We start from the raw sequence: 13,567 nt of genomic DNA on the forward strand, positions 1-13,567 counted from the left end.
TGGCATGTTAGGAGGGTGATTTGTACATTATGTCATTTGGCTCCATGAATAGCTAATGTTAGCTGTTGCAGGCCAGGGTATACCTCTGATGCCATCCAGTAAACTGGACTCTATCTAAAACAGCTTGGCCCTCAGCAGTAACGCTGGACTGCTATTGGTGACAGAATTCTGGCATGGACAAAAGGCTCTGCTTTTACAATGACATGACATGTGCACGCACGAGAACAAGGGTCATTTCCCCTCTACATTACATGCTGAGAGACAAGTGAATGCTTCTGATGTTGAAAAAGCTGGCAACTCATTGTAGTTTGAACCAGTGTTTTTTCAACACAGGAAGCATTTTTTTGGATTACTATACTAAAGTGTGAAGAACACATAAGGTAAAAGGTGGTGATCACAGGCCCGAATAAAAGAGAATGATGATGTCCACCGCCGGCCAAACAAGCCCCCCTTGCAACGCCCTGTGAATCCCACACACATTTTGCCTTATAAGGAGATGTTGGAGGCAGCTGGAGGCTGGGATCACTCGTCTCTCCCATATCGCAGATCAAAGTCTAATAATACAACACAGCAGTTTTTGCACTCACAGTTTGCTCTTACAATGATGAGGAAGAACTCTGGTTCCAGAGAGAGCATACTGAAATACAATTTTACACAGTCACATTCATCAGTCACTGCTCTATGTGTATTTTTACATTCAAATATCATTTGTGGTTGTCATCGGGTGCCACACATAGGACCTTCATGATAGAGTGTTGACATTGATATCTAACGGTCCATCTGACTTTTTAATGTTGACAGTGAAGCTACTTTAAAGTGTAATATTTAATCACAACATCACATTGGATTTTTGTGGTATACTTCTGCAAAAATGTCAGACAGACACTATATATGCCATCTCTATAAAGAACTCAATCCATCACACAGAGCTGTTGCAGATAGACCTGGGGAAAGCTAGATTAACAGTACTGGATGTGTTGATAACCTCTTGTCAGCAGTGTTTTCCAACCATGTCATGATGCTTGTTTTGCAGAGGGGAGTCTGGGGCAGGAAAGACTGAGAATACCAAAAAGGTCATTCAGTATTTGGCAGTTGTGGCCTCCTCCCACAAAGGCAAAAAGGACACAAGTGCTGTAAGTATCCACACAACGGTGTCCTTTAGATGCTTTTACTATAGCTGTCAAACAAGGTTAATAACACTCTAGATAACCCTCAGTAACATATGATATCTCTAGGAAATACAGTATATATTGTAGTTACACATGCAATAGCATTTTTAGGACATTTAGTATTGTATGAATTACAAGATGCATGAATTAGAAGCTTTATTTCAAACCAGGGATTAGAGCCATGCACATTTATAGGAAAGCAAAAGTATCTTTTAGTGTGTAACTGACCTGAACTAAGTGTCAGAAGTAATAGGATTATAAAGGATTTGTCGTTCGGCAGAACTGGGTAACTCTATGCTGTAAATGTTTAAGCTTTAAATCGTTGCCTTTCAACATATCATTCCCAGTTTATGTCCATATCCTGACAGTAGCATCAACTAGCTTGCAGGACCCTGACTGTGATAACCTTGTACATCACAATTTCCTCCAACTAGAAAACAGAATCAGGATCGGGGTTGTCTTTTGTGAGTATAGGGGATTGCTTGGAGTTTCTCTGCGTGTGTGTGTGTGCAACTTTTGAGTCAAGAACTACTGCATGCTGGAGTTGGTCACTGACATTAAAAATAAGGAGAGAAAAGACTGAACTGTGGTCTAGTAAACAGGGGCCTCAACACTCATGAGGATTCACTCTGAGCTAGCTTAAATATGATGCAGTTGATCAGTGACTGAGACGTCATGAACAGTATCTAAACCCGGTATACAGTGTTTACCCACTGCCCTATGGGTATCTATGGGGGCATCATGAAAGTTCTCCCCCACCTGGGATCTCTTTAACTCTTTCACTGCCAGAGTGACCATCTGGCATTGAAATGGTAAAGTCACCAGTCCCTGAGCACAGTGTGAGCATGCCATCCTCCTTTCCTGCTCATCAGTCCACCTGATGTCCTTCCACAGACCTCATGCCTTCCTTCATCCACCTATAACCATCATCCAGAGCTCAATCAGTAACGCCCTCTGTTAAGCCCAAATGTGTGCTGTTTTGTATAATGCATTGTAATACATTCACCATGCATTCCATGTTGCCATACACTGTAAAAACGAACCGTCAGACTAACTCAAAATATTTGAGTTTTATATTTAATATTTGATTTTTTTTTTTATTATTATTTATTCAATCAATTTAAGTTCAAACTAATAATTGATTTGAGTACTAGTAACTCAGGTATTTTCATGTAAGGTTTACTGCACATAGAACTATGGAGCATTTTGCAAACATATCTTGCATTTCTCACAACTGACCCATGGACAGTAGCAGATAGCAGTGCATTGGACAGCCATCAGTAGGGAAAACCTAGATGGACACTTTGTGACTGACAGGTGTGCTAATCAATGCTACTGGACCAAGTACATATGTGAAATAGTTCACTATAGACACACAAACCATGTCCAATATTGTATCAGTATTTTTAGTGCAGCCAATACTGTCAAATGCACACACCCTGACAAATGTATTTGATCATTTCGTAGGGCTTTCGTCATTAGTGAAAAGTACACAAACTTTGGAAGTCACTCAAATATGCCATGTAGACATGAGCCAATGCATAGTGAAGGTGTTACAATACATTATTAGTATTGTTAATAAGTATTTAATACCCTTGGGCTTCACAGATGGTGTTACAGATTGATCTGTTGAATTCCTGTAGTTTTTAGTACTGGTACACCTTGATGCACAGTGTGGATTTTTAAGCACCTTCTGTAATAATGTTTTCAACCATGACAAGGATGTCCAGGGTGCTCTTCTGAAACCTGTCATGTCACAGTAGGAAACAGCTTTGTGTTTAGTGTTCCTTGTTCCCCTCTGGTGAGTTCAGTGGTACGGTCCACCCTGTGGTGTTATTAAGGCGCCTGTATCATGATCAAGTGCCTCTATATATACATTTCCTGCAGGGGTTTGATAAAATGACTGCCGTTTATTTCTTAGACTCTCTGACAGAGGCTGCCCTCTGATCTCTACTCTAGCCAAGCAAATCTTATCCTCTCTAATCTCCTGTTTTCCTCCATCATTTCAACAGTCCTTTCCAAGACCTTGTATGTCTTCCTTTATTACTGTGCTGTCTCTCTGTGCTTCCTTCTCTTCTCTTCTCTTCTCTTCTTTTCTTCTCTTTCTCTTTCCTACCAGTGTGTGAGGCAGCAGGACGGTCCACTCCTGTGATTAGAAGGTTCTGGTACATGTCTCTTCCTCTTCTTCCTTCAACATTAAAGAAATGCACTTTTGACATCTACATGTATTGATGCTTTTCTTCCAGTTTCTAGGAAGCTCTTGTGTTGTTAACACAGTTGTTTACTTTGTGTTATCATATAGTTTAGCCAAACAACATTTTAATTGAACATCATTTAGATAATGTTTGGCTCACTCTAAGGGCCTGCAAAAACACTGAGCTGTTTGTTAACTTTTAATCTTTCAACGTTCTGACTCACAACGCAAAACACTCTAATAAGGTTTTGGCAGCAATGCCGTGCAGTTTAGATCCGCCTGTTCTGTTTGGGTTGAAGATCCGCAGGTTCTCCATCATCTGGACTACTTCTTTAGTCAAAAAGAATTTGAAATATGGTCCGACAATGCTCTAAAAGGATTGTGTAGTTTGGTGAAGTTATACAGACAAGAACTTTGACAGTCACCAGACTGATAGGCTGTTGGCTGAATTGTAACAATACTCAAAGCCCCCATTAGCTACAAAATATTGCTTTCTGCCCATATAATCCTAAATAACTGTCAATACCCTGCCTGCTCCACCTCTGTTGGTCTTATGCTATATTGTTGGTGACTTGTATGAAAAGTACTTTTGTAGAAAAATAGAATTAAATAGATAAGGTTAATCTTTTGACATGTGTGAACAAGCCAACAGCCCATCTTTGATCAGACACACTGAGCCACCGAAATGGGCATTGTGTCCTACTATATTACTGGCCTTCAGTTTATCCTGTTCCACCTGTCGGAGGCCAGGGGCCAGTGTAGATGTGCTGCTGGACCTTGGCAGTGTGCTGTCCTCATTTCCACAATCATGCTCATGAGCTCCAGAGTTGACACTAAGTAGTTGTGAGCGTGTCAGCTGGCAAGGTGCATACTGGAGTGCAATGAGAACTGTGAACTTTGTCTGCCTTGAGCCTTCAGACAGAGTGGCTCTGTGAAGGGAGTTGCTAGCGTGGGTTTGTTTTTTTTGTTTCATTTGGCCCTTGGGTCATTGGTTGGGGGCAGGTAGTTTGAGAAGCATGTGACTGGTAGAACACTTACGCTGTATCTGCATGATTTGTCTCTCTTCTCTCTGACCACCCCATCATGCACATGTGTCTCAAATCCAACTGACCCGTGTGCTGTTGACACTGTAGGGAGAGCTGGAGAAGCAGCTGCTGCAGGCCAACCCCATCCTGGAGGCCTTTGGTAACGCCAAGACCATCAAAAATGACAACTCCTCCAGATTTGTAAGTCATGATCCCAAAGACTGTTGAACATAACTACTGTAAGTAAAGTATATACAGTATATATATATATATATATATATATATATATATATATATATATATATATATATCATACCTGTCAACACTCCCATTTTTCCCGGGTTTCTCCCATATTTCAAGGTCATCTCCCAGCACCCTCCCATTTTGTTATTTCTCCCGGAAAACTCCCGTAATTTGCATGGCCATCAAACTTCATTTTAAAATCATTGATCCATTCAGGTTGCCAGATTGTGTATGAAATACACCCTACACATACACGATCACTTAGTTTCAATTTCAACCGTTTTGTCATAGGCTAAAACCTGGCAACCCAAAACCCAAATAAGGAAGCGGGTCTCATCGTAAGCAAGCGGGCTAGTTGAATGGCCTACTCCAGAGCTAGCTGTTGTGAAATTGTTGGGAATTTAATTGATTAACACATCAGATAAACTGTTATTGAGTGTTGATACACTGAACTTGTGCCCTCGGAACCAAATCTGACAGCAAGCAGCTTTGGAGTTTTGGAAGTAGGCTGCAGGCAGGCAGCTGGTGGATACATAACTGGCATGCGTAAGGTAGCCTAATGGTAAGGTAAAAGGTAAAAGCAACAACCGAAATGCAGTGTTGAAACATGTGTATGAAACGTATTAAATATGCAAACACAGATCTGGTATAAACACTGACCCCCCCCCGAAAAAAATCTCCCGTTTTTGGGAAGCTAAATGTTGACAGGTATGATATATATATATACTGTGCATACTACTATACATGTTATTCACTGCCTCGTACTATCTCTTTACATCCACAGGGCAAATTTATCCGCATTAACTTTGATGTGACAGGCTACATTGTTGGAGCCAACATTGAAACCTGTATCCTAAGTGTGTAAGAGCGGCTGTGCTGTGGAGCTCTCTCGACGCTGACACTGTTCAAACCCCAGAGCTGAACACCTCACTGCTCCACTGTTCTCACTGTCCTATGAAAAGTCACAAGGGTTACACTTGAGATGAAGCAAACACTAAAAGGCTGTTGGCACACTGATATAAGACATGAGTGGTGAAGACCTATGGGTTGCACTCCAATACAAGATTAATGTTGAATCCAAGATTCTTACCAAGTCAAAACCAGCTTTTACACCTCAGTGTTAATAACAGATAGTTGTGACATGCTTTGGGTTTCATCTCAAGCACTCACCATTAACTTTAAGACAAGTTCATGATTGCATTTACAGTTCCTAAGACAAGTTTCAGGAATATCCTTGACAGACAAACTACTTCAGACCTTCTGGAGAAGTCTCGCTGTATCCGACAGGCTAGAACAGAGAGAGCCTTCCACATCTTCTACTACATGGTGGCCGGAGCCAAGGACAAGTTACGAGGTATTGGGCATTGTGGTGATGATATTAACATTTCTGCCATGGCATGTATGGATTATTGATTCAAAGTAGAGCCAGCATGATATTATTGACAACATGCCATGTAGTTATTATTGATGAAATAACACAAGTCACAGGTCAGCAGACCATTGTATGATACCTCATGTAGCAAATGGCTCTGGATCCATGTTGATGTTTTCCAGAGGACCTGTTGCTGGAGCCCTGGAACAAATACCGCTTCCTGCTTGAGGGCCACGTCCAGGTGCCAGGCGCCACGGATGAAGACATGTATGAAGAGACCCTGGAGGCCATGGACATCATGGGCTTCACAGACGAGGAGAGGATAGGTAAAGCTCTCAGAGAAAAAATAGCCGTTGGAAGCCACTGGTGTAAATATTACTTTGGGATTTCAGGTGGGCTGTTCAATCCTGTCCTCAAGCTACTCGTCTTTCACTTCTATTCTCTGCCCCTTAGATGTCCAAAAGGTGGTCTCCACTGTGCTGCAGCTGGGGAACATTGAGTTTAAGAAGGAGAGGAACCAAGAGCAGGCCACCATGCCAGACAACACAGGTGAGGCTAATAGGACCACAGCACTTTCACGCACACAGCGTTTTTAGGCGACCTAAATGAGTGTTTGTCTAACGCCAAACCTAGTTCCATAGGTCACTGTTGTACTTCTTTGTTCGTCCTCAGCTGCCCAGAAAGTGTGCCATCTTCAGGGTATCAATGTCATTGACTTCACAAAGGCTATGCTGACACCGCGCATCAAAGTGGGCCGGGAGGTGGTGCAGAAAGCCCAAACCAAAGAGCAGGCTGATTTTGCAGTGGAGGCCCTGGCCAAGGCCATGTATGAGCGTCTGTTCCGTTGGATTCTCGCCCGCGTGAACAAGGCTCTGGACAAAACCAAACGCCAGGGTGCTTCTTTCCTGGGAATCTTGGATATTGCTGGGTTTGAGATCTTTGAGGTTTGTAAATTTCTCACACGGTTAGAATTTAACACACTTCATGAGGTGTGTTGCATGACCATGTTCGCAAGCTAATGTAACCCTCCCCTTCACAGGATAACTCTTTCGAGCAGCTCTGCATCAACTACACCAACGAAAGGCTGCAGCAGCTGTTCAACCACACCATGTTCATCCTGGAGCAGGAAGAGTACCAGAGGGAGGGCATCGAGTGGAACTTCATCGACTTCGGCCTGGATCTGCAACCCTGCATTGAACTAATTGAAAGACCGGTTAGTGTGCTAATGCTTGTGTATATAAGTGTATAAGTGTATACAAATTGTTTTGGATATATAGTTATGACTAAATGATGTTTGCTTGGTAATTCTCAATTCTTTCTGTGCCCTCAACAGAACAACCCTCCAGGCATCCTGGCTCTGCTGGATGAGGAGTGCTGGTTCCCCAAAGCCACGGACGTCTCCTTTGTTGAGAAGCTTGTTAACACACAAGGCAACCACACCAAATTCTCCAAACCCAAACAGCTGAAAGACAAGACAGAGTTCTCTGTGCTTCACTATGCTGGAAAGGTACGCTACACTCTTGTGCTTGTATGCCACCTGTCCTTGCCTGATTAACTGCCTCTAGATGCCATGAATGCCCTGGAATGACATTGATCTTCCACATCATCGCTGTTTAGGTGGACTACAATGCCACAGCATGGCTGACGAAGAACATGGACCCTCTGAATGACAACGTGACTGCTTTACTCAGTAACTCCTCAAATGCATTCATGGCTGAATTGTGGAGAGACGGTGAGAAGCATGACTTTCTCAATTATAATGACAGAAATCAATTATGGCTCAGCTCGACAAAATGTCCATTTTGATTTGTTTTCAGTGAAGACCTCCAAAGAAGTTTATTGGAATGTCTGCTAACCAATGGTCTAATCAAATACAATTTGTGCTCTCACAGCCGACCGTGTTGTGGGTCTGGACACCTTAGCCAAGATGTCGGACAGTGGACCCAGTTCCTCCAAGACCAAGAAGGGAATGTTCCGCACAGTGGGCCAGCTCTATAAGGAGTCACTGGCCAAACTGATGACCACTCTTCACAACACCCAGCCAAACTTTGTCCGCTGTATCATCCCCAACCACGAGAAGAGGGTGAAGTTTTGCTCTTGTCCTTTTTAATGACGTCTCACTTTCGCTTATTTATGGACAAACCTCTAATAAACAAAACTTTTTAAATGTCACTCATGACTGATTCTATGGAGTCCATTCCCACAGGCAGGGAAGCTGGATGCTAATCTGGTGCTTGAGCAGCTGAGGTGTAACGGTGTGCTGGAGGGTATCCGTATTTGTCGGCAAGGATTCCCCAACAGAATTGTCTTCCAGGAGTTCCGGCAGCGGTAAAATGTCAATGTTTCAATTTTAGAAAGATTAGTTTGAGGAGGAATATTTTAATCCTTTTTTATTTGTTTTATTTTTATTTGTTGTGATATTGATTTATTAATGCTGCTTCCCATAGATATGAAATCTTAGCTGCCGGTCATATCCCTAAAGGCTTTATGGATGGCAAACAAGCTTGCTGCGTCATGGTGAGTCTAAAAAACAAGGCAATTCTCATCCAATCATTATTAGGGCAATTCCACGCAAAACTGTCACGTCCATAACGCCAACTAAATACCATGGCATTGTGTTGCCGTTATGGATGTGACAGTTTTGCATGGAATTGCCCATTATGATCCACCCACTATCTAACTATGTTTTACACAAGTATCAGAAGATACAGAAAGGTCACACTCTCTGCTGTGAACATTGGCTAACCCATTTCTGTCCTCCAACAGATGAAGCACCTTGATCTGGACGCAAACCTGTTCCGGATTGGTCAGAGTAAGATCTTCTTCAGGACAGGAGTCCTGGCCCAGCTGGAGGAGGAGAGAGACATGAAGATCACGGTCATCGTCATTGCCTTCCAAGCCCATGCTAGAGGATTCCTGGCCAGAAAGTATGAATATTTATCACAGATTCATCTTGTAATACATCACAAAGAACTGAATCTATATTGTGTTGCTGGTGTTGTGCTCTACATCTACCATTACCTAAAGAAAAACTAAAATTGTCAACTGCACTGCAGGGCATTCGCCAAGTTGCAGCAGCAGCTGACAGCTATGAAGGTCATCCAGAGGAACTGTGCCGCCTACCTCAAACTCAGGAACTGGCAGTGGTGGAGACTCTTCACCAAGGTGAGTGAATAAGATCCAGGTTTTCCAAAGTTAAAACCTCCCACAAAACTGTGTTTGATTTAGAATCTAGCTTCACATAATTAATTCAGTGTCAAATTCCCTGATATATGAATATGCCCTCCTTGTATGTAATCACTGTAATGAGTGGGCCAGTGGTGTTAACTAGTCCCCCATCTGTGTCTTCAGGTCAAGCCTCTGCTCCAGGTGACCAGACAGGAGGAAGAGATGAGCTTGAAGGACGACGAGCTGAAGAGAGTGCAAGAGTCAGCACAGAGATTCGAGACCGAGCTGAAGGACATCACCTTAAAGCACACTCAGGTACACCCACCTTAAAGCACACTCAGGTACACCCACTCAACTGTCACCTCAACGTGTGACACTTTTTAAATTGTCCACTGGTTGGCAGTCTTGCCCACTAACATCATATTTCAAAGCTTCCTCTTGCATATTAACTCTACCTATTGTTTCAAAAACATAATTCCATTAGTTTCAATGGTTTGGCATTGAAGTAGATGTTTCCTAGTAACCAAACTTACCTGCTGGGTCCACCTCTAGGGCTGCTGCATAGTTTGAACCTGCGGTTGTGTCCCCACCCTTAAACACACTGTTGTCACCTCCCTCTCCAGATTGTGGAGGAGAGGAACCAGCTCCAGGAGCAGCTGCAGGCTGAGACCGAGCTGTACGCTGAGGCCGAGGAGATGAGGGTGCGTCTGGCCAGCAAGAAACAGGAGCTGGAGGAGATCCTGCATGAGATGGAGGCCCGTTTGGAGGAGGAGGAGGACCGCTCCATCCTCCTGCAGGAGGAGAAGAAGAAGATGCAGGCGCAGATGCAGGTCCAGCTGCTAACCATTCACTATATCACATGATTTAGACACTTTCATACAATGTGTGTTGAGTAGGCTGTTCCGTAACAAACCTATGTATCATTGATGACCTCAAAAGCAAAATAAGTGCTCAAATATTCAGGACTACAGTAGGCCATTCCACATCTTCGTATTTAATTTAAGGTTCTGATGTCCCTCCCCTCTCTCTCTCTCTCTCTTTCCCAGGATCTGGAAGAACACCTTGAGGAAGAGGAGGATGCTCGCCAGAAACTGCAACTGGAAAAAGTCACCTGTGAGGGCAAGATCAAGAAACTGGAGGATGACCTCATTGTTATGGATGACCAGAACATGAAGCTACAGAAGGTAACTACTATACCATGTAGCAATATTAATTAACTAAACACATAGTCACTACACTCAGTGATAAAAAACATAGCATAAATGTAACCTTTAAATGTTTCTGTTTTATAGGAAAGGAAACTGCTGGAGGAGAGGGTAGCAGACATGAGCTCCAACTTGGCAGAGGAAGAAGAGAAGTCCAAGAATCTCACCAAACTGAAGAACAAGCATGAATCTATGATCTCTGAACTTGAGGGTTAGTACCCATATTGTCATTAAAACATCCAAATGACACAGTTATGGCAGCTTTCGCACAAATAAAAAATGAAAGCAAGAAAGCAGAGCAAAGATTTTGTAAGTGATAGAGTTGTGATTCACACCCCTGAAAAGACATTGGAACATGACACAATGTGAGAAAGAACAGCATTACTGGACAAGTAACGTGTGAACGTGTTCCTGATGTGTAGTCCGACTGGACAAGTAACGTGTGAACGTGTTCCTGATGTGTAGTCCGACTGAAGAAGGAGGAGAAGGGCAGACAGGAGCTGGACAAGGCCAAGAGGAAGCTGGAAGCTGAGTCAAATGACCTGCAGGAGCAGATAGCCGACCTGCTGGCACAAATCGCTGATCTGAAATCACAGCTTGCAAAGAAGGAAGAAGAGCTCCAGAATGCTTTGGCCAGGTAACACTGTCCAGCAGCTTTCAAATTTAGCTTCAAAGGGTGCACCATTCAAAGACATAATTGGCTGTAATGGGCCCAAATGGTCTCGTTTACTTCAGTTCCACCAAGTCCTGCTTGATGTGTATTCTAGGCTGGAAGACGAGTTGGCTCAGAAGAACAACGCCCTGAAGAAGATCCGTGAGCTGGAGGGACACATCTCAGACCTGCAGGAGGACCTGGAATCAGAGCGTTCTGCCCGCAACAAAGCAGAGAAGATGAAACGCGACCTGGGAGAAGAGCTGGAGGCCCTCAAGTCCGAGCTGGAGGACACACTGGACACCACGGCCACCCAGCAGGAGCTCAGGTGCGCTAGCCTTTAAACATTTTTAAACTTTTTAAATCTTTTTTTTTTTTTTCAAAAAATCCGATTCAAGCCTTTTCAACTGTACCAAGATGTTATTCCACCTCAGACCTTCCATCTCTATAGATGTTTAGTGATCACTCTTCGATCAACGTGCATATTCAATCAAAAGCAATAATCGATGCCGAAAAATAAAAATCATACTGATAGTCAAAACCAAAAAGTGAAGTGCTTTGGTTACTGAGGAAAATATCCACACTGCAGGTCATTATTCTTCAATCCATAGACTAGATGGCCATCTAGCTGCTGTCTATGTCATTATGTGTGTCAGACAGCACGAAAGAAGTTTTTAATATTATCTTGAAAGCTAATTGAGTTTTTACATTTGATTCAAAAAACATTTGATGCGAAGCAGTGGAGTAGAGGTGTGGAGTAGAGGTGTGGAGTAGAGGTGTGGAGTAGAGCAGTGGAGTAGAGGTGTGGAGTAGAGGTGTGGAATTTGACATGCTGTCCTGTGGGGCATCTCTAGGGCCAAGCGAGAGCAGGAGGTGACCATGCTGAAGCGGGCGATGGAGGACGAGAGCCGTAACCACGAAGCCCAGGTGCACGAGATGAGGCAGAAACACACCCAGGTCGTGGAGGAGCTCAACGAGCAGCTGGAGCAGTCCAAGAGGGTAGGTGGATGCTGAACAACTTGTCAGCTTTATTGTTGGGAGGAAGAGATTGTTAGTGTGGTGCTCAATAACGGTTCACGTGTAATGGTGAATGGCATAGTTGTTGAGTGTTCATGATAGATTTTAGTTGGCAAGAGACTGGAGACCAAGAGGTGAGAAATGCAATGCATACAGGCTGCAGGAGAAACAGGACAGCCATCCATCGATTAGAAGAAATACTAGGAATAGGACTTCCTATGCAAAGGAGTAATACTGCAGCAGTCAAGTGCCGTCAACTAGAACGTGTTCCCCTGCTGCTTACAGGTGAAGTCCAACCTGGATAAGGCCAAGCAGGCCCTGGAGAAGGAGACGTCGGAGCTGCACATCGAGATCCGCTCGATCAACACAGCCAAGCAGGACGTGGAGAACAAGAAGAAGAAGCTGGAAGGCCAGCTGGGTGACCTCCAGTCCAAATACAACGAGGGGGAGAGGCAGAGGACAGAGCTGAACGACAGAGTCTCCAAAATAACTGTGAGTGCAATACTTAAACAGCTGACACAAGTTACAATGATTGATATATATTACATGGGTGTAACACTTTGATCATGTCAGGCAACAAAGATAAACTAGTTCGTAACTGAGCCCCCAAAAGCACTGCTATCAACACAGCTGTATACATTTTGCCTCTTTTTCATCACAAAGTGTTAGTAATCTGGCGAGCTTCCTTGGAAGCAGGCCTGACCACAGTCATGAAGTTTTGGGTTTTAGCTATATGGTTCAAAAACAACTACAGTTATGTGAGTGCTGTGATTTAATTCAGTGGTGTTCACATTCTAAATGTTTGGGACAACCATGACATAACTGCTTAAAAGAGTTTGCCTCATAGAACAGCATATGCCATGCAAATTGACAGATTTTCTACCTTGTCGTTGTAGGTGGAATTGGAGGGTGTGACCAACCTTCTCAATGAAGCAGAGGGTAAGAACATCAAGCTGAGCAAAGATGTGGCCAGTCTGACCACTCAGGTCCACGACACACAGGTGAGTTATCAGTCCTCCTCCTCTTCAGTGATCATTTTCACACACTGTAATGGACTGCAAACCCTAAACCTAACTGTGTGCCTTCAGGAGCTGCTGGCCGAGGAGACCAGACTGAAGCTGCAGTTCTCCACCAAGCTGCGGCAGATGGAGGACGACCGCAACGGTCTTCAAGAGCAGCTGGACGAGGAGGCAGAGGCCAAGAGGGCCGTGGAGAGACATGTCACCACATTAAACATCCAGGTGGGCCAACCATCTCACCAGCTATTTTGTGAGACTGGGAGGGATTAAGTATAAGTATATAAGTATATATACTCTTTTGATCCCGTGAGGGGAAATTTGGTCTCTGCATTTATCCCAATCCGTGAATTAGTGAAACACACACAGCACACAGTGTACACACAGTGAGGTGAAGCACACACTAATCCCGGCACAGTGAGCTGCCTGCATCAACAGCAGCGCTCGGGGAGCAGTGAGGGGTTAGGTACCTTGCTCAAGGGCACTTCAGCCGTGTCTACTGGTCG

At 43.8% G+C, this 13,567-nt stretch overlaps 1 protein-coding gene across 3 annotated transcripts in view; it reads left to right on the forward strand.

Moving 5' to 3' along the window:
- The window catches only part of myh11a (myosin, heavy chain 11a, smooth muscle), a 30,162-nt gene that overhangs the window by 10,008 nt on the left and 6,587 nt on the right, over nt 1–13,567 (forward strand). For 2 of the 3 annotated variants that reach the window (XM_042103776.1, XM_042103778.1), the window contains exons 5-30: nt 1,034–1,133; nt 1,604–1,633; nt 4,497–4,589; nt 5,416–5,479; nt 5,887–5,985; nt 6,186–6,329; nt 6,457–6,552; nt 6,676–6,947; nt 7,043–7,216; nt 7,337–7,510; nt 7,621–7,735; nt 7,896–8,086; nt 8,210–8,331; nt 8,451–8,520; nt 8,770–8,930; nt 9,060–9,168; nt 9,355–9,486; nt 9,795–10,001; nt 10,218–10,355; nt 10,464–10,587; nt 10,842–11,013; nt 11,144–11,356; nt 11,883–12,027; nt 12,331–12,537; nt 12,942–13,046; nt 13,134–13,286. In XM_042103776.1, coding sequence (XP_041959710.1) covers nt 1,034–1,133; nt 1,604–1,633; nt 4,497–4,589; nt 5,416–5,479; nt 5,887–5,985; nt 6,186–6,329; nt 6,457–6,552; nt 6,676–6,947; nt 7,043–7,216; nt 7,337–7,510; nt 7,621–7,735; nt 7,896–8,086; nt 8,210–8,331; nt 8,451–8,520; nt 8,770–8,930; nt 9,060–9,168; nt 9,355–9,486; nt 9,795–10,001; nt 10,218–10,355; nt 10,464–10,587; nt 10,842–11,013; nt 11,144–11,356; nt 11,883–12,027; nt 12,331–12,537; nt 12,942–13,046; nt 13,134–13,286 — 3,610 coding nt within the window. The remainder of the gene's footprint in view (nt 1–1,033; nt 1,134–1,603; nt 1,634–4,496; nt 4,590–5,415; nt 5,480–5,886; nt 5,986–6,185; nt 6,330–6,456; nt 6,553–6,675; nt 6,948–7,042; nt 7,217–7,336; nt 7,511–7,620; nt 7,736–7,895; nt 8,087–8,209; nt 8,332–8,450; nt 8,521–8,769; nt 8,931–9,059; nt 9,169–9,354; nt 9,487–9,794; nt 10,002–10,217; nt 10,356–10,463; nt 10,588–10,841; nt 11,014–11,143; nt 11,357–11,882; nt 12,028–12,330; nt 12,538–12,941; nt 13,047–13,133; nt 13,287–13,567) is intronic. The other variant, XM_042103777.1, reaches the window with a different exon arrangement.

This window comes from Alosa sapidissima, chromosome 9, assembly GCF_018492685.1.
Source record: "Alosa sapidissima isolate fAloSap1 chromosome 9, fAloSap1.pri, whole genome shotgun sequence".
In the NCBI taxonomy this organism is placed as follows: Eukaryota; Metazoa; Chordata; class Actinopteri; order Clupeiformes; family Clupeidae; genus Alosa; species Alosa sapidissima.